This window comes from Synchiropus splendidus, chromosome 9 (genome assembly GCF_027744825.2).
Source record: "Synchiropus splendidus isolate RoL2022-P1 chromosome 9, RoL_Sspl_1.0, whole genome shotgun sequence".
NCBI lineage: Eukaryota > Metazoa > Chordata > Actinopteri > Syngnathiformes > Callionymidae > Synchiropus > Synchiropus splendidus.
Genome location: NC_071342.1, coordinates 12,826,364 through 12,852,274, shown reverse-complemented (window position 1 = coordinate 12,852,274; position 25,911 = coordinate 12,826,364). Strand labels below are relative to the sequence as shown.

Sequence of the window (25,911 nt, the reverse complement as noted above, 5' to 3'; positions counted from 1 at the left end):
GCACTTTATGATGGCTGCGTGTATGCGTGTTACACTTTTTACGTTTTTTTTTGTTTTTTTTTTGAGAAAATGGTATGATACACTTTTGGTAAATGAAGCTTTTTTTTTTTTTTACTCAATTTGCGCTCTGAATGATCAATATCCTCTGATCAACATATGCAGTAACTTGATTTTAGATATTGACTTTTAATTATTATATGAACAGGGTGGCATATCACAATGTATGGTAATATTGCTATATGATGATAATATTGTATCGGGTCCCAGGTATCGTGATACGTATCGTATCGCTAGGTCCTTGCCGATACTCAGCCTCCGATATGAAGGACCCAAATTGAACCATAAAGACCTATTTAAGCTAAGGATACTGTTCCGGACGAAACCTTCTGTCCGTGATCTGCGTTCATTTTGTCCATATGTCTCCGCGTTTCCACTCCACGGATACGGACCAAACGGAGCAGTACCACTGGAAACCACGTTACTGCCCGATACATCGCTGTAATGTGATACGAAGACGACATAACTATGGCAGAAATTCTCTGTCCACTAGTTGCTATATATATTTAACAACCTTACAGACCAATGCGGCCGCAGTTTTCTATTTTGTGCAAGAGGTATGTTATTAGAGCTTCTTCCACAGTCACCATGTTTGTGTGCTGCGATGTTTAAGGTCTGTGGACAAAGATGAAAGACACAGCAAACACAGTGGCAACGGTACTGATCAAAAAGAAGACCGTTCTGGGCCTTTCAGTCTCCTTGTCAAGAATGTTAAAGACATTCCTCCATAAATTGATAAATAAATAAGGGCGCTGAAAGCATTTTTCCTCTCCATTTTGTCTTCAGGTAATCTCAGGGTCACTCATCTGTATACTTGACCCACATATTATTTTTATTATCTGCCGTCTCTTGAAGATTCCATTGTTTACTGCCGCATGTACGCTGTATGAATTCACCGTGCATATGTGACTCATTTGAGAAATCATGAGGAAAACATGCCTGTGAAAGTGCCGTGTATGATGTTTTACTGCCATCTGTCGCCAATACACTCGGTTGTTTTATGCCGTGGTAATATTTTAATAATGATCCTCTCTCATCATTAATTTCCTCTAAGGGACTGTCAAGGATGCGCGTTCAAGCATGACAAACTTCCACCATCCGATTTAACAAATACCTTTGTGTAATAGCGGCGAGCTGAAAATATTTACGTGGTCCCTTAACGTTGTTGGTAATTTTTCAGGGTTGATCTTTGGAAAAGTTGCACCGGAGTAGTTGCGCTGAATTAGTCACGCAGCAGAAGCTCTAAATAGGGATCTTAGAGATGACAAATCACTTGCGATTAGAGCATTAGCCAGATGAAGAAATGCATAAATGATGATTGAGTCAGCCAAACAATCTCGGCCGGATTGCGTTTTTGTTTATTTGAAGACGATGAAATATTCATATATGTGCGGGTTTGTTGTTTTTTTTTGTCTTTTTACCTCAAGTTCCACTTGTGTGTCCTATGAGAGTTGGCGAGCTGAGCTAAGGGAAGGCAGTGAAAAAGCACATTAGGATAATCCTGACCTCTTTCCTCATACGTTTATTTCTTCAACATCCTGCTTTGTGCTTCAAGTTTGTCTTTGCATCTGTGTGTGTGTGTGTGTGTGTGCGATGATGGTGTGAGCCTGTGGGGCAAAGAGCTACTAGACTATGTAAAGAAGTCACAGTCATCTTCATTAATAGTCATCTTTGCCTCAAAGCGAGACCCATGTAAATTAGCCTGGTGGAGCATTCAATGTGCTCATGAGAGCTCATCAAGTAATATCATCCTGTTTGCTTAGCGCGCGCGCGCTCATGTCTCGTAGGGATGGGCTTTGCTGCATTAACACACCAAATAAAAAGCAACTGTAATAAGCACCAAAATTGCTTTGAATGCCCTCAGCAAGAGGGAGATTTGTAGTGATATCCTGATGTGTAATGAGTTGCCAAACGCACAACATCACTGATAGCAAAATGAGATCTTTGTATTATGACCTCGATGTATTTACCAAATCCTTGTAAAAAAAAAAAAAAAAAAAAAAAAAAAAAAAGCCCTAAATGTCTTTTTAATACTGACTGGAGTAGTTATTAATTCAAAACCATCCTCAAAGCTTTTGTGGATTAAGTTTAAAAACAAAATTCAGCATTTAATGTTCATTACTTTTTTTTTACCTCTGTGGGAAGTAAATGTCTATTCATTTCAAGAAACTAATCTTCTAAATATCCTCTGTGGGGTTCTGAGATAGTCTTAGATGTGCAATTAGAAAAAGATAAGGGGGAGAATGATTTTTGAAAACGTGAACTGCCACTTGAGTCCACATGCTCCAGGGGTTCTCCAAGCCTAATTTATATCAGATATTATCGCTGGGCCGATATGCATTTGTCCAGGAGCGATGTCCGGATACTCGGGTGACAATTTGATTTATATCCCAATTCTGGTTTATTTTGCGATTCTTTTCCCGATTTGATTTATATCGCGATTGTGATTTATTAATTCAGAAATAAATAATAATCTATTTTTTTTTTATTTGGTCAAAGTGGTGACCGTGATTGTATTTATTAGTATTATTCATTTTTCAATATACAAGGCAGTTAATGTACAATAATAAAGTGCCAGAGCAGGTTCTGACAGTAATATTTTGGGGCCAAATTGTTTCAATGATTGAGAGCCTGTGATGTGCAGATGTAGCAGGTGAGAGGCGCCGTGGGAGCTGGATTAAATAACCAATATCCAACAACTTTTCTTGCAGTTTTACAGCCCAGGATGACCATCAAGCGCATAGATGGCGTTGTTCCAGTATCTACAGTTCTCCAGGGCTATAAGAGCGCTAACATGTTAGCAAGGGACTGCCAATTCTCTCATAACCGGCATAAAACTCTCCCATACGAAGCTTTTATCAAGCCACACTTCCTATGTCTCACCTTTCTAGGCAAGTGACTTAATATGTATATTATGAATGCAGTCTGTGGTGCACTTGCGAAATGGCACTGTTTTATCGGCTGATCTATTGAGCAGCAGATGCTAGCGTTTACCAGGAAAAGGATAGGACATCACCTCTCGCCACCATCACAATGTGGGAAAAATAATAATAATATTTAATATTGACCAAAATAAAACGGCAATATATTTGAGAATCTTTTTTTTTTTTTTTTTCCTCAGCCCGAGCAGATATGTTTGCGTTGCATCTCTGCTTGTTTACACCGCGGATGTCTGTCACACATCATTAACGTCAAGCATCAGTTTGTTTTAAACACCGTGTACTGTTTCATCATGATTGTGTAATGAAATAATATGGTTGTATAATTAATTATAATAATCTCAACTCTCTCAGTACTGGCTTTCAGTGAACAATCCATGAAGTGTTTTCGCAGGCATTATAGAAAAAGTCAATTAGTCACGGAACATGACACATGTGAGGACAGTTGTACACTTACCAAAACAAAAGCACTGAATGTGTATATATATAAGACAAAATACTAAATATGTCTGTGAGGATTTGTTTGAAAGCAATTTAAAGGCACAGCTCCGGTCTCAAGCGACAACACCTCGTGACTCAGCTCTCAAGATTCCGGCGCTGTAATTAGTCGTACCTGAAGTTGTTGGGTGAGATAGCCTGAGGGAGGCGTCCTGGAAGGCTGTTTCAAATTAGCAGGAGGCCAATTGCCCTGATTGTTTCCATCTGGTCATTAAAGCAGACATGTGAGGGAGTTGTATTTTTTTTAATTTTTTATTCCTACTTAAAGTCAGCACGGACAGATTTAGCAGAATTGGAGGAAGCCAAACAATAAACAGAGCGTTGCTATGGAGCGGGGACATTAGGAGAGCCACTCATGAAGACGCCCCCCGTGTGTGTGGGATGGCTCCGACTGCCTCATGCATAATGTCCTGCCCGCTAAAGAGGCTGCGGTTATGTATTGCCGCGATAAAGTCAATGATGGATTGGAGAGAGAATCACTTGACTTCACCAAAGCTGGAATATGACACAAGTAGACCAGCTACTTAACATTACGGCTGCAACATTAATGACTGGTACCATCCAAATTTCCCCCGAGAGCCCGAGAGGGTCAAATGATAACATTCTCTTCCTACTCATTACGTTTATAATGTATAGACTGTGCCCTTGTTTTGCAATTAATTCATCCTGGATGACATAATGGGCACCGAGGTGTATGCTAATATTCAGTCACATTAGCTTTGCATTAAAATGATTTTTTTTTTTTTTTTTTTTTTTTAACGTGTTACGATGATGTGGTTTTTCAGCAAAACTAAACGGATGGTTCTGTTGAATTGAGCTCTGAGACGTGTTTCCTCTTTCCTTGTGTTTAATGCATATTCATCAGTCACTTGGGCAAAGAACGCACCATTGCTTCCTACCCCATCTCCCACAGCATTACAGCTCCCATAAAGCATTGTGTGTAATGTATACACGGTCATACGTGGGTAGTTTATAATGCAGTCTCAATGGTCACATTAGCAGTTGCATTACTGTCACAGCGTCGCCTTCTTACTTTTCATGCTCCGCTGGACTTATTGCGGGATATTGAGCAGATATTATCTCACTGCGTCCTCTCTCCTCAGATACAATCTGCCTCTCGGCAAACAAGGCGGGTCATGTATGATTGAGATTGCGGGGGATAATGGCACCGAGCAGCATCAGGAGCTGTTTATGTCTCCGCCCGTGTCAGAGGTAAGCTGACCTGCCTGCAGTCAAATCAACCTCACAGGCCACTGTTTTCTTCCGTCCTGAGCTTCAATTCCATCTTGATTGTAGCCTCGGTCTTTGACTTCCAAATATATGTTGACATGTGTTTGCAGTGCTCGGCCCTCTTTCTTCAGTCTACAGCCTGAACGCCTTCATTTGTTTGTCAGTGTCGTAATTGGTCAAGATATTGTGGTTGCACAACCAAAAAACACACCACTGCACTGGCAACTTCTTCATCTTGCACATCCTCCTTGTCACATGCGCTCTTCTCATGTCAACCTCTGGAGGCCTCTTCCTCTTCTGACTGCTTCCGCCTTTCTTAGCCCCACGTGCCCACTGTCCTGCCCTTTCCACATAACCAAACCATTTGTTCTCCCTCACTTGAGCTCTGCCTCTCATAGACTCGTCTCTGATCTTGTCCTTCCCAGACATCCCCAAAGAAAACCGAAGCATCTTCAACTCACCTGCACTCCCCTCCTCAGCATCCTTGGTCACTATTGTGAACACAGTAAAACATTCCGATTTAAATCTGTCATTTTCATACATTCTTTCCCCATGAAGTGTACCGGTAGTTGAATTAGTGGATTTGTGCTCCCTACCCCCCCGTGTCCGGAGGATGTAAAGCCTATGATGTTGCTTTGTTGAAGTTAGTTTTTCACACTGTTGAGTGCTTATTTTGAGTTGTTTTGTCTCAGAAACAAGTTTGAAACCTTACATATCTCAGTCAACGTCACTTTAAGAAGGCCTATAACAACATAAAAAAAAATAAAAGTATTATCACCATCGCCTTGATGTTTACATACATCCGCCTCAGGGCTTGTTTTGAGCTGTGCATGGTGTTCTTTTCTCATGAGAGAGAGACGTTTTTGAGGTTTCCTCAAAATTCATTCATGCAAAATGATTCATGCAAGGGTTTCAAAAACGAACAAGAGGCTGAGCACAGTTGCTACGAGTTCCTCTGAAAAACAAAGAAAAATATATTTTTTTAAAATAAATTAAAAATAATAATTACTTTCACAGGTAAAAATAAAAAAATAACTGGACAGCCTGGAATAATCCACAACAGGAACAGTAGGAAGTAATCGGCAGGGTGAAAATGTACAGTACAAACATAATGAAACAGACTGGTACTGCATCTCAAAGACACAGTTATGTGGTGACCAACTGCTGCTCTCCACTTAAAGAGAGCAGCCTAATCGCCTGCTTCTCTGAGTGCAACAACTCTGAGAAGAAACATGCGGGGAAACAGGAAGTACAGCAGCCTCATTGGATCAAACTAGGTAATGGATCGTGACAGATTGTAATGGGTTTTTTTTTACATTTTCATTTTGCACTCATACTCACCTTTACAATTGGAGATATCACAGGCTAAATATGTTCATTTTTTTACTCAAGTTTATTGATAAAATGGCAATATTTTTGGACTGTTTAAACACCTTTACCACCCTGTTCAATGGAACAGTAAAATTGCTTTTCATTACTAACAGAGGTGAAGAGACTTTGCCAGAGAGACTGGAGCACAGTGGTGGTTTCACTTGTTAATCAGGCTCTTCTGGCTCATTAGCTTGATTAACAGCACTGTGTTTCCTAAATTTATAATTTTGCTTTTCACGTTTCAAAGATGCAGAAAAGGAGCTCGACCTTCCCAGAGGCTCAACATGCTCCATCTCCCTCACAGTGATTTATGCTTTTCTCATTTGAGGCCACCAAGATGTTGAGGCTTTTTCTTTTCGCAGCATATGGCTTTGAATATGTTGCTCAGCCACTGCATTGGTTTAAAATCAAAAGGTTGCCTTCTAATGACCCATAAAGATTCAATGAGGGTACAGTTGAAGCTCATTTTAGTGTCAAATTATCTGTCACTTTGAACACTTCAACAGTTCGCTGCCATTTAGGATGCTTTGTTCTTTGATTTGGCCTTTAGATGATATACGTAGATTCAACCGTCATTGAATTATTCAATGAGGAACGTCACTAAACTCATATCATTTGGTGAGTAGATATCATTTTGTCAGCAAGGATTAATGTTTTAACAATTATTTATTTTTAAACTGTAAAACTGAATATTGTTCGAGTTTTTCTAGCCTTTGCAAGAAGAACAGTAAATGTATGTGCAGTAATTTCCGGACTATAAGCCGCTAGTTTCTTGCGGCTTACACAACAGCACAGCTAATACATGGATTTTTACAGGCTGAAATCAGATTAAATCAGAGGCGATGAAATCTATGAAACCAGAGGGTTTTTATTTATCCTTAAAGCACTCAAAATGCGCAGTTTTCGCCCACAGCTCCGTCAAAAGAGTCGATCTCCATTAGGTCTGGAATCCAGAAATAGCAGCTGAGACCGGCTGTCGCGAGACAAAGTGCGTTCGGCTCAAAAGTCTGACGTGAACACAAGCAAGTCGGGTTTTGGCCACTGACTTGATCCCGGCTGGAGAGCTGCACCTTGTCTCGGGAAACTGTCCCCAGGGGGCGAGCTTCTCGCCTCAGGTGACTCAGCGCTAGATGCCGGAAACTACGTGTACAGCGTGACTCCACACAAATATGATAAATGCCAGGCAATAAATAATCGCGGTCTTAGTGGACAACATTGTTCAAAAACTACTTTTTAAACTCCCAGATCGCTGAAGTGTGCAGGAGGGAGCTGCAGGAGTCTGGTGCTGTGGAGGGGCGCAGTGCAGCGAACATCACCAGACTATTCATTGATCATCTGTGATGACTGGATCTGTACTTCACTGACTAAAACCTTCTCAATCATCAGTAATCTCTCTCACTGTGTTCAGCTTGTTGTGAGAGCAGTGTGGATAGATCAAGACACTCCGTATTATGCAGCTTGTTTCCCCTATTTCCTCACTCTCGATGCTGGACCCCGTTTTCAAAACCAGTTTTGAAAAGCGTTTTCAAGCCGATCCACCACTGACCTCTCTACAGCAGAGACAGCACCACTGCACCCGCGGCTTATAGACTGCTGCACTACATAGTCCAGAAATTACGGTAATTTATTTGGTAGCATTGGATCAGCTATTCTTCTTTTTTACTCACCCATTTATCACTCTGTGGAAACCTCTTGGTGCCAAATGTGATTTGGTTTGTGGGTTTTTGGAAGGCAGGCATGTGGAAACTGTCTTGCTTGATAACTGTGCATTTACTGTTTGTGTCCCTCTCTGCCATTCACTTTCTGTTCTTCTTATCATCTAATCCGGAAGGCAATTTGAGTTGCTGGAACAAATAAAGTTTGATTGAACGAGTGGCCGTCAGTTGCAGCAGTTTGCTTAAATTCGCGTCCATCTCGAGGGATGAATTTTCAAAATCCATTCCGCCGACGTGATGAGAATAATTGTATTTTTTACCTTCATGTAATGTGAGCCTCCCTGTCCTGAAGCCCCAGCAGATTGCCAACATTAAATACAGAAACATTAGACCAATTAAAATCACAAGGACATCGCGATGAAGCATTTAAAATCCTGCTAAATCCTGTTAAGTCAGATATATATTACACAATTTGAAAGCAAATCACTATGAAATCCTGATTACATTCTACGGAGTAAGTAGTGGGGGTCTTGCTTCTTATTTCCACTCTTGACAGTCGACTAAGTATAGCGAATGAGTGAGGAGATCCAAAGTGAGCTGTGAAACCGCCAGTCGTATCTGCCACGACAAGATAAAGTAAGAACCCTGTTGAGAAATTAAAATAGTGAATGGAAAAGTACAGAAATAACAGCTCCTGTGCTGAGCCATTTTTAGTTCTGAACTCTTATAAAACAAACATTATAATATATAGTCTGCCAGTTTACACCAGATAAAACAATGCAACAGCATCGACCTCAGTGTTTTTCAACCTTTTTTAAACCACGGATCACTTCGATCTTTGAAGAAGAAAAAAAACAGAAAACAGTTTCGTCAAAACACAAAATCTCTTTTAGTTTATGAAACATTTGAGCAACTGACTTGAGACTATTTTGGTATGTTATCTGCAGAATCAAACTGCAGAAATATAAAAAAATATTAAATGATTTATCTATTTATTGTAACTGTATAGATTTTATCACGATCTCGCATGTGTTTTTTGGCCAGTGCTAGAAACAAATCTGAGAATTTAGGCCTAACCACAGATGATAGCCAACATGTTAATGGAATTTAGTAAAACATCAGTGAGGACATGACTGTTTGCTTGCGTCCACACAGCAAAACACTAAATAGCTTATTGGAAGAGTCAAAAGAAAATGCCAACACGTTATTTCTTTTAGTGGAACAATTGCTGTTCAGGTTTCTCCTGCTAGAAAGTAAACATCCTGACAGATTCCAACCACATATTATTAAAAACAACCTGGTCATCATGAAATGGTGTGTGTACTGTGTTGAGGTTCACATACTGTGCAGTTCCTTATTTACAAGTTTTGCAGGGTGTTATTCTAGTTGGCGGATTCCTAGACAAATTGTTAGCATCCTTTTCCCCGGCTTCATAACAATGATTCTTTATCACGTTTTTGGAGTGTATTTATTTGGTTCTGCATTGCAGAGCTAATTTACAAGTGTCAATATAAGTTTTGAAGAGAGATGTCACGGGACCAACAAGGAACACTCCATCATTGTCATGAAGGTGTGTGGTCTAGTTAGTTTAAAAACTACAGGTTTAAAAACAACTCGAAGTTGTGCATTTTGTGTGTGGGAAGAGGAGCAGGACAAACCATTGCATCAACATAGATCTAAAAAAATATAGCTCTAATAGATCTATAAAAAGAATGTGGTCAAACCCATGTATTCTAGTCAACAAGTCCATATTCCTCTGCTACCTCTATTCCCGGACAAATTTGGTCAAACTGGATCATTTTGCACAGCACACCTGACAGTCTGTCTAGTGTGCCCCGGTTGAAAAACGCTAGCTGTCATTTATTTAAAATCAAATGCACTCACTTTTGACGTCTCCAGCTGTTTTTCACCGGTACTGCGTGAAAAGAATTCAAACAGCAGTTAATTATTTGAGTGGTTCAGTGTGAAAAGTCTGTTTTAATGCTGTCCAGCATGATTTAGTGCTCACAAATGTGAATCACCGATTTCCCCACTCTTTTTGCAGGGACCCTTAGGACCTATTTTTCTTGGGGATGTTTCATCCCGCTGGGATGACGGGGTTGCCAAGGGAGCAAGGAGATTTATCGGCTGCATCAAAGAACTTCGGGTCAACTCTAAGCCGATTTACCTTCTGGGTGCAGCAGTGAGGGGTAGGAACATCAAAAACTGTGAACCACCTGTGTGCCAGCACCATCCCTGTGGTAACGGAGGAACCTGCGTCAGGTTAGTCTCTTGGTGCTTCTGCATGTTAACAGCTGTCATGGACAAAGATCATACACACAAGTGTGGCCAGTTCTGGAAACATTATGCTTGATCCATTTCGTGCTGATTATGAGAACACAGCCCACAAAAGGCTGCAACAAAAGGCTGATCTCCACAGTCAACCACTATTCTATATTGGACTTGTTGAAACCACTTTAGCGCTGCCCTACTTTCTGATAATGCCGCATTGTAAAACACTTCAGTAAGACTCGATTGTATTAGTAATACAAAGGCAAAAATGGAAAAATGGATTGCTTATGACAATCTTATAATATATATATATATATATATATATATATATATATATATATATATATATATATATATATATATATATATATATACACACATATATGGGGACAACTTTTGTTTGCTTTTGTTCAGGGATTCCTCCATGTTTGTTGTTGTTGTTATCATCCTAGCTGCCACGTGTCTTGTGCATGAGTGTGATCAGTGGACCAGGAACTCCTGCACTTACAAAGGTTCCCTGCTGTCTGGAGAGCAAACTGTTATTTATTAATTTCTATTTAAAATTAAATTAAATTAAATTAAATTATAATTTTTTGTTGTAACTAATTACTCATAATAATGTTGTAATTAATGAATCGTAATTAACTCGGTAAAGTCCCACCACTGATATATATATACAAATATATATATATATATATATATATATATATATATATATATATATATGTTTTTTTATGTTCAATCATTAGGATGGTGCAATGATTTAAGGAAATTTTCGTCATTCACAAGGTTTTTTTTTTTTCATCATTAATACAATCTACCGTTAGTAAGTTTGTATTATAACACTAAATATCATTGTTTTTTTGTTTTTGTTTGTTTTTTTAAAACCATCAATCCACAATCATAAAAAAACAAATCATTTTCTCTCAATACCGTGTTTGTTAACTATGTTAGCAGTATAAATACCGTGCACCCTCCTCTGCCACTGGGCCAACTTTGGATCACCTGACTTTTTTTGGATGAAAAATTAATCCAAAATTCACTGCAGCCTCCTTTTCCTTTTATGATCATTAGTTCAGCAAAACAATTGTTTGCCTTATGGGGGTCTGAGATATACATCATATCAAGGCATATAGGGGAATAGTACTGAGTTGATAAGTACTGTTATAGAATAAAATAGATACAATTCAATTTAAAAAATGAGCATTCACATTGGGTGCGGCGTGTTTTGGCAGCTGCCATACCATGCCACACACAACTGACACGCCTGCTATGCTCCGTTGAATTGAACAGACTTCACAGCGATCAACGATGAATAATCCATGACACGAGGTCATAGGTCATGCCGTCATGAAACGCTGAACTAACTAACTTTAAATCTTGTTAATCATGGATCTGTGAGGACCACAACTTACATCGGCATTGAATTGGGGGGAGGCCTTGGCGCCGGTGGGCCGTGACATATTGTTTATGCTTCACATTTTAATGAGACACTGTTGCCCTTTTACAAGTGCAGTGCTGCCAATGACTGACAAATCCAACCCTAAATATCTCACTCAGAAAATCACATTCTGTGAGGGATGTATCTTTTCTGAATCCCATTCACTTGCTGAGTCATTCAACAGTTAAAAAATGAGCAACTAAAGCTCTGTATTCAGGTAGAAAGGCGATGCAAAAGTGTGAACACGCCAGTGTATTTGTCGAGTGCGACCGGAGGAGTAGGTCAATGACTGAGAAAAAACTTTTGACATCTTTGGACCTGAGCTGTTGGAAGAAATAGTTTAAATATATGGCATGGCCAAAATGAGAAAGGAAGTAATATAGATCTTGTCAGAGGTCTTGACACTGAGAGCCCACTCTGCATGAATATTATCACATACCCTCACAGCACAATGAATGAATAAGTTGCTTGTCAAAGGAAACAACGGTCTTATCGTAAGGCTGTATCTTTCAGGGTTGAAAATGAAACGTATTCTCTGCCTTCTGCTGGTTGAAACGTGGTTCCAGACTCCCATCATCTCCACCCTGCACAGCTCATCAGACTGCCATCACACCCCACTTACCAGCCATTTTCCTCCATCCACGTAGGAATGCATTAACTACATGTGATGCTCTCTCACCTCGAGTAATCCGGAAAGTGGGTGCTCCAAATGTCTTTCCCAGTTTGTTATGACACAATCAATTAACGCTTGCATTTATTAAACGGTGTATGAAAAAGGGCACCGGGAGTGTTGGACTCGGAATGTCTCAAGGAATCCCAATTAACCGGCGCTGGCATTATGGTCATATTGGCTTGTCATGTGCGGAGAGTGTGCGCCGTGCAATTATCTGTGTGATGAATACGCGTTAATGTCGGAGCCTCTTGAACCTTGCTGCTTCGCCGGGTCGTCGGGAGTTCACCGTCCTCACTTCATTCACTCACTGGATCCGTTTAAAGGGAGAAATAGGGATGTTGACTGCACATCCAGTTGCCTCTTCCATTTGCTTTTCTACTCGCTCAAACGGTCTTTGCTGAGTCGACAGGGGTTCTTGATAAAAATATATAGGATGGCGCGTTTGAGTCATCTGGCTATGAGGATTTGCATAATTTTAAACAATGGGGTGATTCGTCTGGGCTCAATAAGAAAGAGTCAAATTCCTCATTCCTCAAGGATTTCTGTTTTTGCTGTCAAAATGTTTCAATCAAATATTTAAATGCCATCTACAAGCATTGTTTGCCATTCATCAACATCCATTTTTTTCATCATATAATAATCTGTTCAGTCACTAGAACCCGGTTGGCCAACCAGTCGGAGGCTAGAAGCCACATTGTTTCACTGTGTTGCTGAAAAGGGCCACATCCTACAAATATGTGAGGCTGCAAGACTCACCTGAACAGCTGGTCATGTAGCTTTGCAGCAGTATAGCAGTTAAAGCACATCCCTGTGTGTCACAAAGTTGCTAGTTCGTGTCCGGCGTACGTCTCTTGTGCATGTATTTTCAAAATTAATACATTTTACTGTGATCCTCCTCAAAATATCAAGTGGCGTAGGTAGAAATGTGAGCCATTTTACTTATATATATTTTTTACCGCCAATAATGTCAGCCCGGTCTGTCACAGTCACACAGTTGGCCCATGTTGCCCCTTGATAAACCTCAAAATTGTTCCTCCAGTATGTCCTCAGATATCTCATACAGTATGTGTCACTTTAGATCATGTGTCAAACACAAGGCCTGAGGGCTAGATCCGGCCTGCTAAGTCATTTTATGTGGCCCGTAAGAGCTAGACCTCTGGCACGTTCCCGACCCACTGTCGTCTGTGTTTTTGTCAAGAGGAGATCTTAGATGTCAACAATTGATCTGGAAACGCAACTGCTAAAATTGGCCTCCTACGATTAGACTGACGTTACATCCAGCTTAGACTCTTATTTCCAACAACTGGAAATTTTGTTGTTTATTTTGGCTTGAATAACTTTGTCGGTTATATGGATTTTTACAGGCTAATAACCGTCTCGCTGCCAAAATATTGAGCCTCGTCACATTAAACTGATGAAATCACAGGCGTTTTATTGACCTTTAAAATGCGGTGTTTTCGCCCGCGTGTCAGCAGCTCTGCCAACAGAGTAGATCTCCTGGAGGACTGGAGACGAGAAGCAGCAGCTGAGAGCAGCTGGGGTGTCGGAACTTTGGGCAAGCAGGTGAAAAGAGTGCATTTGGGTGCTCTTATGTAAATAAATTCATCATTCACGTTCAGAACATTGCTGAGTCCCGCGGCTTATACGCCGGTGTGGCTTACTTTAGAAACAAGATCTATTTTCCGTCTTAAATTTAATGTCACGGCATATTGTTCTCTAAACTTATAGATACTAGCATGAGTAGTAAACCATTTATTTTAATTCCAAATTTATTATATATTTTTTACAATTTTGTCTAGTCCCCATCCATTCGTCAACCCAGAGAGTTTGTTTGTCAACGTATGTTTCAGCATGTCAGAGTCAGGGTAAAATGTTGGGAATGTTCAAGCAATACTACTAAGGAAGCGTTGATGGTTGTTAGATAAAAGCAGATTTTCTTTACTCATCATAGAAACCTCGCAGATGAAAAATGGCTTCATAGTCAATATTGCTCTGATCTGCGATTTTCAACAGTGAAAGAAGCTGGTGGATGCAGAGACGATGCGGGGTACTGTCACCACTCCAGACCCAATATTTTCCTCTTTTTATGACATCAAATCTGTGATCCGTGACCTCATTCATAAACCTCAGCTGTGTTTAGCACATTTGGCAGCGCACATATGGCAGCATCCATTACAAAATATGTGAACACGGGAGCAACCGAATGCACAGTTGGTTATCTCGCTCCTCCAATGACTACCATGGTATTAATTCCACACACATTCATTGCGAACGTAATGCTCCTCCCTTATTATTGTGTTCCGCTATCTGAATACCAACAAATAGGTTGCGGTGGTTGAAAACCCGTGCCGACCCCGCAGTTTCCTGTCAGTGCTAGGCCTGCTGTGTTGCTGCTCTTGATGGTTCCCCTTTGTCTTCAGGAGTAGGGAGCTTTTGTGGGAGCAGGTGGCAACACTCAGCGGGGAGTCTGTGGTGAGCGAAGATGGATGGAGATCTGGGGGAAATATATACCAACCCAAAAGACATGCCAATCTTATCATTCTGAGAGATAATTTCAGTCAAACTGTCAAAAAAGGGGAGGGAGTGTAGCTCTGTGTTGCAGTGATACAAAAGCATCAATAAACAATACTGCATAAAGCTCGGCTCACAGTGTATTTAGCTTGCAATTAAAGTAATAATGTGTTCATTATATGGTAACTATGTAATCATTGACATCTTGTCTGCCGGTTGCTTGGCAACCAGAGAGAGAGAGCGACATGGCTGGATTTACGGAACATAGCAGCGTCTGGCCAGTGGAGTGTTATTTGCACACAGATTTCAAAACAAGTCATTACCAGGTTCCTCTAGTGTGTCTCGATTGAGCTTTTAAATATGTCTTGATAGCCTTTTCTTTGAAGTGATTACTTTCTCATGACCGTGTTTAACTTTTCATCGTCAGACCAGCCTTGAATCCTAAAAGTCTGCAGCTTTAAAATCGTTCCACAAAGAAGCAGCTCGGAAACGTTTGACTTTCCAGTGCTTACAATTAACGCTGCAGTGCGTGGGCGGCTGCTGGAGCTTGGCAGCCTGTCTAAATTGCTTCTTTTACAATGGTCTGTATCCATCTAGGAATATGGTGATTTTCGTCTGCGTTTCAGACGGTTACACGTGGAACTTTCATCCTGTTTTGTTCAAGCCTGTAACTCTTTTCTGTCCTTATCCCTTAATAGATAATAATTCCTAAAAATAAAAAAAGCAAAGGTGTGTCGAGGCTTTGACTACAAGCTCGATCTCCCACAACGCCTGGTAACTCTGTGACCCATAAAGTGACAGCCACCCACCACAAATCTGTTTTTAAGCTTCCACAGGCTGGTTATAAAAGCCAAAAACGAAGCCCAAAATATCCTAAAAGGGAAGAACTTTGCAGAGTGAAGGGAATGCCATGATAGATGAGCCAATGAATATATGTATAATATGTTCAAGGTGAGATTTTTTTTTCTTAAAGGTTTATATTTTCATGCCAAATTTGGCTTCCCACAAATACAGACTTAAAGAGCACAGCAACTTCAGGATGAAAGACTACTAGACCACATTAGCATGGGCAACGTAGCCCAAGAAGCAGCGTTGAATGAACATTAATGCATTTTGTCACCGCAGTCAGATGGAAGTTGTTTTGTGAGTGGTTCAATTGTATGCTGTGTGTTGTATAATCTGGTTTCTTTTGCTAGTTCTGGGCATAGCATTCTCACTCCTTAGACATCAAATATTGAGTATTCTCAAGATTTGGCTGAGGGTGAGGATTATCATTCATAAAACTCACAGGTCCTACTTGGTGCCACCATGGGTAAAGTCCATAGTCACATGAGGAGCTATATATACCAATTCGCATATCAAGTAAAGAACCCCCTGCATTCTAGTCCCAACCCCATCATTTGAATATGGGAGAAAGCGTTGTAGTCAAGACCACACCCACCAAGATCAAGACATTATTGAGTCTCGAGAATATCGAGACCGAAATAAGATCAAGATCAGTCTCAAACTGATCCACAAATGAGCCGCGGTGGTTGCAGGCACACATTGGTTAACCAATCAGGTGTCAGCTGAAACAAGCAGCACCAGTCGGAGTAACAATCACCAGACTCCGCATTAGTGTTCGGGTATCTGTTGGGTAGCTACAACAAAGAAACGGCTCCCCGATGCCTCTTGTGGGCATGTTTGAGTCCCCAGACAAATGAATAAATGTCAAAGAGAAAACACGACAAAACTGAGTAAAAAAACAGAATCCTTCTTTCAACAATTATGCTTAGCAATTTTGACACTTTTCTCCGTCGAACTCTAAAAACAAGCGGTCTTGAGATCACGGCCGATCTCGAGTCCTACAACACTAGTGGGAGGGGAAACAGTGAAAACCATGGAGGAGACATCGGAGTCCATAAAATACCCATGGGCCATAATGAATGCAGAAGGGTCACATTGGATAAAAAGGTCCACTTGACTCCTTAGTGGTGGGAACATGTTGTTTTGAACAGAGCCGTTTAAAACAATCGAAAAACCTCCTTAAATCCTAATGAAACTTCAAAACTCTATTCCATGTTCCATGGATGGAAAAAATCCTTTCAAATACGTTCAGATTGTTATTTTGCAAACAGACTTTTGACACAAATATAACATCCTAACCGCAGGTAATGATCAACCAAGATACAGTTTTACGTACATTTTTGACAATAACTGTTGTAATTCACTTTGATGGGAAACTTAGCTTTAACTGTTGCCCCCTTGTGTGACTGAGTTTGACGACAGCAGGGTAATATTTATTTCCTCGTACGAGCACGTTTCGATTCATGGCACAAAAAAGGAGGTGCAGTCGGGAGCGAGGAGAGCAGCTGAGCCACGGAAGCTGGCGTTAGATCGCTTTACCTCACTTATGTAAAAGAAGGTCTATTTTCTGCACGACTGTTGTTGCTCCACTTGGAAACAAGGGAGTCACAGACACAGGCAGCCGGGTGAGTTTTGTTGTACGAGGTTAGAGGAGCTAATGAGTGCAGTCATCTAGCAGCGATTCAAATCTGGGGATTTATAGACATGTGAGCGAAACAGCTTTTACAGACTTCCAGGAATCCAGGAGGTCCCTAAAAAGCCCTTCACTCCCGCAGCTCTTTCATGCTGTAGAAGCTCCAACTGATGCTGTACAAAATGTTGGGAGGGCGCTTTTTCCCAGCGGGGCACTAGCAATCGACATTATGAAATGATGTTTAATAAACCTGCTCTAGAAGTCAATTATATTCTGCACTACCTGCATTCAGTTAAATGAGAGTTATTATTTCACCAGCCTTTTCCCGCTGTTATTTCCTTCTTTGCAATTACTGACCCTTGATTCTGAAAACTCCACTCATTTGAAGAGCAACAGTAATTTGGCTTTTATACTAAAGTGGCCTGAAAGACAATAAATACACAATGAACAGCGCAGTGGCAGCAAGGACCACTGCGGCGCAGGGCGGTTCGGTCGCAGGGAGCTTCATCACAATTACCCGCTCCTTCCACAAAAAGGTCCTGAGTTTGCATCACAGTGTGGCCTCCCCATCAAGGTGAGAGACAACTTCATAGAGGGATTACACAGTTCCACCGCCTGAAGCGGCGTTCTAAACTCACACGCACAAAAAGAATTAAACATGAAGACGGAATTATGTCTCGCTAATTGGCTGCAGTAGAAGTGAACTTCCCTGGCACACAAACCTCGCCGATCTAAAAGTGCCTTCTTTTCTTTCCCTCTGCTCTGTGAGGATTGGATCGTGCTCTTCATTGAGAATCTTTTCTTTTTTTTCGGAAGCTTACAAAACAAACTCAAGGCCCAAGAAACAATTATTTTTTGCTTTACCACAAACAGCAAACAAGCCATCAACCCATGTGCAAGACTGCGCTCCCTGAAGAATATTCCATGAGACAACACGCTCATTAATGAGTTTACTGCATCGCACCTTGGAGAATAAGAGGACAGCTCAACAACTAAATTGGCTACTTGTTAAAAGCTTTTACATTTTTGGGTAATTAAGTTGTAAATATTACCACAAGGAATGGAGAATATACAGTATGGCCACATGACATCAACTTGGTCAAATGTGTGACTGAAACTACTGCAGTTGACAGTCACTCCCCCCATGTTTCAGTAATCCTGAATAAATATTTCTGATCTGCAGAGAAAATAGCCTTCACACTTCATGTGTGTATTCGATAAATATTGTATTTCAACTCTGCGTGCAACTGTGCTCTGTGAGATCCATAAGACATGAGTCATGCTCACTGCAAGTGAGAAGTATCGAACAGCTGTCTGCTGGCGCAACATCCTTCACCTGAATGTCACGTACGCATTCCGCATTCGGCAAGAATCCAAAATGTGTGAGAGCATTGATCGTCATGCTTTTGTTTACATTGAAGCAAAATGTATTCTGGTGTGTGTTAGCTGGAAGGTAGAAAGAAACATTAGACATTAACAACGGCCAAATATTAGTTGACTCCACATGGTGTCGAGTTTCCCCCGAATGCATTGCAGAAACATGGCAGCTGTTCTGACTGAAATTCTGAAATTCAGTGTCACCTCAAGTGAAGTCTGCTTCCGATAAACGTCTTGCTGCTTGCAAAACTAATCCATCTAGAGTAGAGCGGATGGTTCAGGCAGGAAGTCAGTCCATAAAAAACAAAACGATTCGATCTATTTTCAAATGTACAAACTCTACAACATCAACATAAAAGTACATCCAGCAGCAGTTGCCATTTTAAAGTTCCCATAGCAAGACCAGGCTATCTGAGAGTATCAGAGATAAATAATCCCTGTTGGTAAGTGATTCCATAGCAACCCATCGTTCCTCCAATTTGAACTACAATCTATTAATGATTATTGTTAAAAAAATCGAAGAAGGTTGGGGTCACATATCCTGATGCCTTGCACGTCACGCAGCAAAACGATGGAGGTGGAGTGACAGGTTTTCCATTGAATTTCATCTTTGTCAGCTGCAATTTAAAGCCCCTTAAACAGTTTTGTGTTAGTGATGGTGACGTTGGTAAGGAAAGAGCAATGCAACAGGTTAGAAATTGTAGTCCACTGGCTCCTCTGGCTCCACGGGGTAGCTACAAGGGCTGGAAAACATTTTGTACTCCAGTGAAGCACCTGTATGCCTGCGGGCAACATGGTAGGCTGCCTATGGCGTCAGTGAGCGCCACATGACGCGTTTAATGCGGCTAAGTTCTGTCATACAAAATGCATGTAAACAGCTTAGTCCGACTATGAGAAATTCAAATTTCTCTTAGTCAGACATCACAACCTGGATGATGCATTTCAAAGCTAGATGTCGGCGATTAGCTCGACTGTGATCGGATACAAAAGTCGACAACAATCTCAACATATTACCACAGTGGCCGCAGTGGGTGCGAGCACAGATCGGATAACCAGTCAGGTGTCAGCTGAAACAAACAGCGGATTACAGCCTTAACACATCTGATTGGTGAGATGGTGTCCTCTCGATTGGTTGGAACAAAAGCGTCCATTGCAGCCCTTAGAGGACCGGTTTGACAGCTCTGGTATAAACATTGGATGCTGAAGTCCACTTGTCGACGCCTCACTATAGCGACGCCTTAGAAGTGAGATTGTGTTCCGCACACAGCTCCTACCATTGCACCATGCTTCAGTCCTCACTAGGGAACTGGACAGACACAGCTACGGCGGTGACGCTCTGCTCTGAGCTGGTGCACCATTGATATATAGATATTATTACATATAGATCCATATAATGCTTGGATTTGGATTAGGGTTGTGACTAGAGTTGGAGTCCAATTCTTCTAGAGGTTGTATTGGTCGGTGCTTTGGGATCAGATCAGAGGCTCGCAAGTTTCACAAGTGTAGACCTCACATAGAACTAAAAGCCTCTGTGTTCCACGGGAGGTTTCCCGGGAGAGGCTCGGAAACGGACCCCAGATAAGCGCAACACAATAAATGAATAGAGAAAAAAATCAATTTTAATATCCAGGAAAAGTAATGCAGATTACGACACCAGTGAGCGAGAGGTTATATCTGTACACTGACTCTGGAACTTGTTGGGGACCTTCTGTTGGAAACTAGCTTGGCTGCTAAAGGATGGCTGAAGATAGTAGTGTTGTTCCTCGTAGATTTCCTCTTTGTTTCAACAGAAGATTATGTGGCCTAGATCCTCCTCCAGCAGTGGCTCATCCCTGACTGTAAGCGTGCATAAAACAAACAGTCGGAGTTGGAATTGTTGTGTACATTATTTACAAGTGAGCGAAATTAGAGAAACACCGCTGGCCACACAGCGTATTGTTCCGGCTGACAGTGATATTGTAAGCAGCCTGGTCAATTATTAAACACATTATCTGGTAGTCATTGTATTAAAAATGTATTCTCCCTTAATAATTCACACTCTGGGTTCTGTCTTTGAATGGCATGAGCCGAGAGCCACGGCGGTCGACAGTAGCAGCCTTTGGAATCAACACAGACAAATTATTCCGCAAACATTTCTGCAATTTCAGAATTAAAATCATGGCCACCAGCAAATGAAAATGACCTTCTGTCGCCCCAAATATCAAATTTCTGATTAGTCCAATTAAAAGTCGTGTTGTCAAACTTGCTCTTCAAACAAATCTGTTTACAGAAGAAAAGCATGCAATGCCACTTGCTGTTTAGTTTGTATACAAATGATGACCATCACTATGCTGATAGCTTTGTGGCTGTGTTTTATCCCACTGTTTTTATTGGAAGCATCTTTAGACCCGATGGAAGACGGAGCACAATTTCTACTATGTTAATGGAGCCCTTGTTAAAACTCACTGACATTTTTCTGTTAAACAGCTGGTTGTCATAAAGCTTAAAATGTTCATTTGTTCACTTTCTCTTCAGCCAAGCAACGTTGTTAGGCTTTCAATCTGTCTTTCTTCTCTCCAGACTGTAGCTCCAGCTCAAGTCGACACACCTGTTTCACACTTTTCCCTAAGCCAACATTAGTTTAGTTGCCATCCCATTCGTTCAGTATCCCTTCGCCTGCATGCCTGAATTTGACTCCTGTTTATGAACCGGTCATCTGCTTGGGAAGTTGTACTTGGTTTGGACTGCTTATCGAGTCCTGTTGAACCACTGAGCAAAAGCCACCCTGGCAGCCACATTCAGCCCATAATCCAGGGTCAAATTGCGAGTGATACATTTTGATGTTATTATTTTAATATATTTGTTCACCGTTTTAGGTAGTTTCATGTTATTGCCCTTGTTAATTTTAGCATTTTGGATTTTTTTTTTTTACATTAAATACTTTTTTGTATTGTGCTTTTTTTCACCAAGTGGTCTTGACATTTTATTTCTTTGATATTCATTGATTTTTGTTGGAAATCTTCCATTGCCAATCATGTTTTTGATTTCGCTTTCTAATAATCATTTTGGGTTTTTTTTCCCCTAGTCTTTATAATGTCCCTATTTTGTATTTGCTTATTAATAATAACCAATTTCTATATATTTAAAAAAAATGCAATGATGTGTTTTTTTCTAATTCTTTCTTCACTGTGTGATCTAATATTTTCGAAAACCGCCCTTTCTCTTGAGCACATTTTCCTGTGGGGTTGATCTTCTGGTTTGACCATCTGTGTTTGGGTCTTGCATTTGGGTTCCATTCATCTGTTTAGTGGAGTCGTCTCAGTGAAAACTGACACTTGCCTTTGAAGGTAACTCCATTCCTTCCACCCCCTGCTCCCCTTGAAGATTTTCATTTCCTGTGCTTGGCAATGTTTAGTCCCAAAGTATGGACATCTCAGCATCACCTCGACTGTGGCTCTACAGGTCTTGTAGATCTGGTGTGAATGTGTGAACCATTCTGGTGTGGAGTTTGAAATCTTGCCATGCTTCCTTGGGTTTCAGGTGGCATAGGTGTGAGCATGTTTCCGTCTTCATGTGGCTTGCAATGGACTGGCGACTTGTCCAGGTTGTTTCTTGTTAGACCCAAGTGGTCCTCACTACTGCTTTCAAGTCTTACTTATAGTAATAAACTAAAGCATGTTGTGTCCTAGACTGTGCTTTATGTTGAAGCTGTGAGAATCACCGCGATATATTTCAACCTTCATCCTAGAATCTAATTACATTTTTGGCCCTGAGAATACTTTCAATTCTTCTTTGTGTTTTGTCTATTTTAAAACAAGCGCAGTCGAGGTGGTTATGATTTCATCATTCGACAAGCTCTCCATGGACAATGATATGATCACGTGAGAGGCGGGAAGCCTGTGGTGTCATGTGTTTCTACTGGTGAAAATATATCTTCAACTGGAGCAACAGTGAATATAATATCATATATATCATGTATATTTTTCATATTCTGAGAATAAATGGCAATATATATGTAGATTTCATATAACACAACGATACCTTTTTTTTGTATTGTAAACCCAGCATGATGCATGTGATGATGCAATGAAGTTTATGAAAACATCATGTTCTCTGACATGTTTGTAAAACGCAAATCATCAGCCTGAAGCCAAAAATGAGGTTTTCTCATTACCAGCGAATGATTCAGCAAGCAGCGGGAGCACGCGAAGAACACCGGTGAAGTCAGCATCAAATGTGTGTTAATATTTCTCTTCTGCCATGATACGATGAGTTACATAAATCAACAGCCTAACACAACTGTGCCGACTCTTGCCGGTTCTTTCTAACAATCTTAGGGTCCGGTGACAGAAATTTTAATATTTTATTTCAAGACTCTGGCTTTTCAATATATCCTGGACCACATGCTCATAACACATTTTTTATTTATAGATGTGAAACCACACTGCTTCCCACATCAATTTTACCTCCTAAAGTACTTGTACTGCTTCATGAAAGGCCATTAAAAGGATTATATTTTCACATGCTCAAGTTCATGCCAAGCGAGGCGGCGCCACACTTCCATAAGCAGCAGTTGCAGGTTATGGGATGCACAATTTATCATCTGTTTAATGCTGCTCATTTCAAAAAAAATTTTTTCAGATTTCATTTGTCAAGTTGCATTCAAAAACAAAACACAATTTCACCCAGCATGTCGACGATCTTGAGGTACTCCGGCTACGTCTGCTGGGGAGAAGCCCCGGGGCAAACCCACGACATGTCGGCTTATGGGGTGGTATGAATCACCATGGTATTCCCCCACAAAACCTGGAGGAGGAGAGCATTGTCTGGACTTCTTTGTTCCAGCTGCTGCCAACCCAACCTCAGATAAATGGTGGAAAATGAAGTGTTATGTCACCAGTTTTGTCTGATATTGTTTGAAAGTATGTTTATATCCTATTTTCTACTATCAGTCTCATATATTTATCTTTTGAGAACTGTAAATAAACTGTTAGTCAAATGCTTGCTTGATGAGTTGAAGAGAAAGTTGTGGTGCTGTGACACACTGCCTGTGTCACACTGTGACTTGTGTTTCAGCACATATTCACACACCGCACATATTACATCAGTGTCACGGTCTGTTTTCACCTCTGACCTAAAAGTGTCTTTCTCTGTGTCTCCACTCTAGCGATGATGAGGACTGGTTCTGTGAGTGCCCCCCGCTCTACACAGGCCGCCTCTGCCAGTTCAGCTCATGCGAGCGCAACCCCTGCGGTCATGGAGCTACGTGCATGCCAAAGTCTCCCCTGGAAGCCGTGTGTCTCTGTCCTTATGGAAGACAGGGTCTACTATGTGACCAGAGTAAGAACTCGCACGCACGCACGCACGCACTTGTTGAAGCACACAAAAATATAATAACAATAATAATAATGATAATATCTTCCACATGGCGACTTACTTTTGCTCTTCATTAAATTCTAAGTTTCGACTAGATCTAAACAATAATAATAATAATAACATTAACACCTTCTGAGGAATAACTGTCCACATAAGCTTTTGCAGATTGCTGTTATGCTAGCATTCTTTGAGGACATTTTTAGTTCACAACTTTGACTTTGCAACACTGGTATTTGAAAGATGCTTTTATAATTCCTCAACTTAAAGTCCTTAATGCCATGTGGATCAATTTTTTTTCCAGCCATGGCGCTGAACAAATTCCCACAAAGACTATATGAGCATGTACAGCATGTTCTATGAACCATTAACAGTAAGGAACGAAGAGGTTAGCGGCTGTGGTAACCTATTGAACACCTACTACACTAACATAACAAACTACCACAAGCAGGAGGGCTCAATCCACTCTGACACTAGTTTGTGTGCATGCTGCACTGCTTCCTGATACACCAGCTTGTTTCATTTTCTTTTTTTTTTTTTTTAAATAAGGGCATAAATTGGACCGTGGGAAGAAACCTTATGTCAAAGTTTGGTTTTACATTTCTAAGCCAAGGTCCACAAATACAAAATTTGGCAAGGGAGACATTCTAATCCTGTTTACTGTTCACACTGGATTAGTGTCACCTGGACTAGCTTCTTAGGGGAAAAAAATCCCAGTTACATTTACTGAATTGTGCGATAGATTCCTGTCATTGCACGTTTGAAATGGACTAAAATATCTGGTCAATTTCACATCACCAGATGAAGCAGATCCATTTTTTTTTCCACAGGCAAAAAGAACTGAAAACAGAAATATGCATCAGTCATATTGATGTTGGCAAAATGAAAACCCTGTTACTATTGTTGGGGTCGAGACAAACGCAACATTCGACTGCAAAATGAAATAAAACAAGAGCAATGAAGTACCATAAGTCAATTGGCTAAATATATCAGTGCTAATCTGCTGTCATGTGATGTGCGTGGTGGGAACTTGCTCATGAGATGGTACTGATTGCGTGGCTGTGTAATATAGTGGAATAAATCTGGAAATTAAATCCGCAGTTTTCAGATTATCTAAATGCAGAACGATGAGGCTGTGTGGCTCTTAACATGCTGATGACCTTATTGTGTCAAGGCAAATTGTTTTTCACATTACAACTACATGAGAAGTTGCTGTTGGTACGTTTTCATGATGAACATGAGAACACCACAAGTATCTGGAGATTGGTCCATTGTGTATTCACCAATGAATTTTGTTTGTAGAAAAGATAAATTTGACTCCACTGAAGTCAGTTCTAAATTCCGTCTGGTCGACAGCATAACTTCGAGTATGACTCTTTTTCCGACGTGGTGGATCATCATCATCATCGATACTTTGATGTTTAGATCTCCTCAATTTACTGACAAGGAAAGGTTAGCAAAAATGAAAATTCTGGTCCGAATATGATGGTGCAAAAAACCTGCTGTGAAGATCCTGCCTCTAAAAGGGTCTCATGCTCCATAGGAGAGGTGCCTGAAAGCCATCTGTGCTGAGGCCATTGGGACAGAGTCTCCATGAGTCATACATGCCACAAAATATTGAAGCAGCCGCTTAAAGCGGTTTGGTGCATCAAATTTTCTTGACCAAACTTAACATTGTACAACGGTCCTGTGGTGCAAAGTATTGCGCTGGGCCGATAAATGGGGATCAAGGCCGTGCGTTGGAAAAGCTTGACCAGAGGAACAGCGTTCTGTAGACCTAACAACCAAGAGCAGAAAAACTGTTTGGCTCCATCTTGCTAGCAAAGGCCATAAGAAGGCCGTTGCTGAAGACATTTTTAATACTAAAGACATTAAAATGCTGCATATATGGACATGTGTTAAAATTCTGTTATAGGCAGCTTTGAAATTAACTTAACGATGAATTTACTAGAAACAAGGTCACCTCCAAGTCATGTTGAAGTTGAGTTCAGCACATGATGGAAAAACAGATTTATAGTGTGCCTTTTATTTTCTTTGCCCACACAATGTACAGTGGA

The 25,911-nt window shown here is 40.7% G+C and overlaps 1 protein-coding gene across 1 annotated transcript in view; it reads left to right on the top strand.

Annotated features, from left to right (window-relative positions):
* eys (eyes shut homolog) overlaps window positions 1-25,911 on the top strand; it is a 177,794-nt gene that overhangs the window by 134,613 nt on the left and 17,270 nt on the right. Inside the window, exons 39-41 of the mRNA XM_053876067.1 lie at window positions 4,598-4,706; window positions 9,795-10,012; window positions 23,649-23,821. Of these exons, the coding sequence (XP_053732042.1) occupies window positions 4,598-4,706; window positions 9,795-10,012; window positions 23,649-23,821 (500 nt within the window). The remainder of the gene's footprint in view (window positions 1-4,597; window positions 4,707-9,794; window positions 10,013-23,648; window positions 23,822-25,911) is intronic.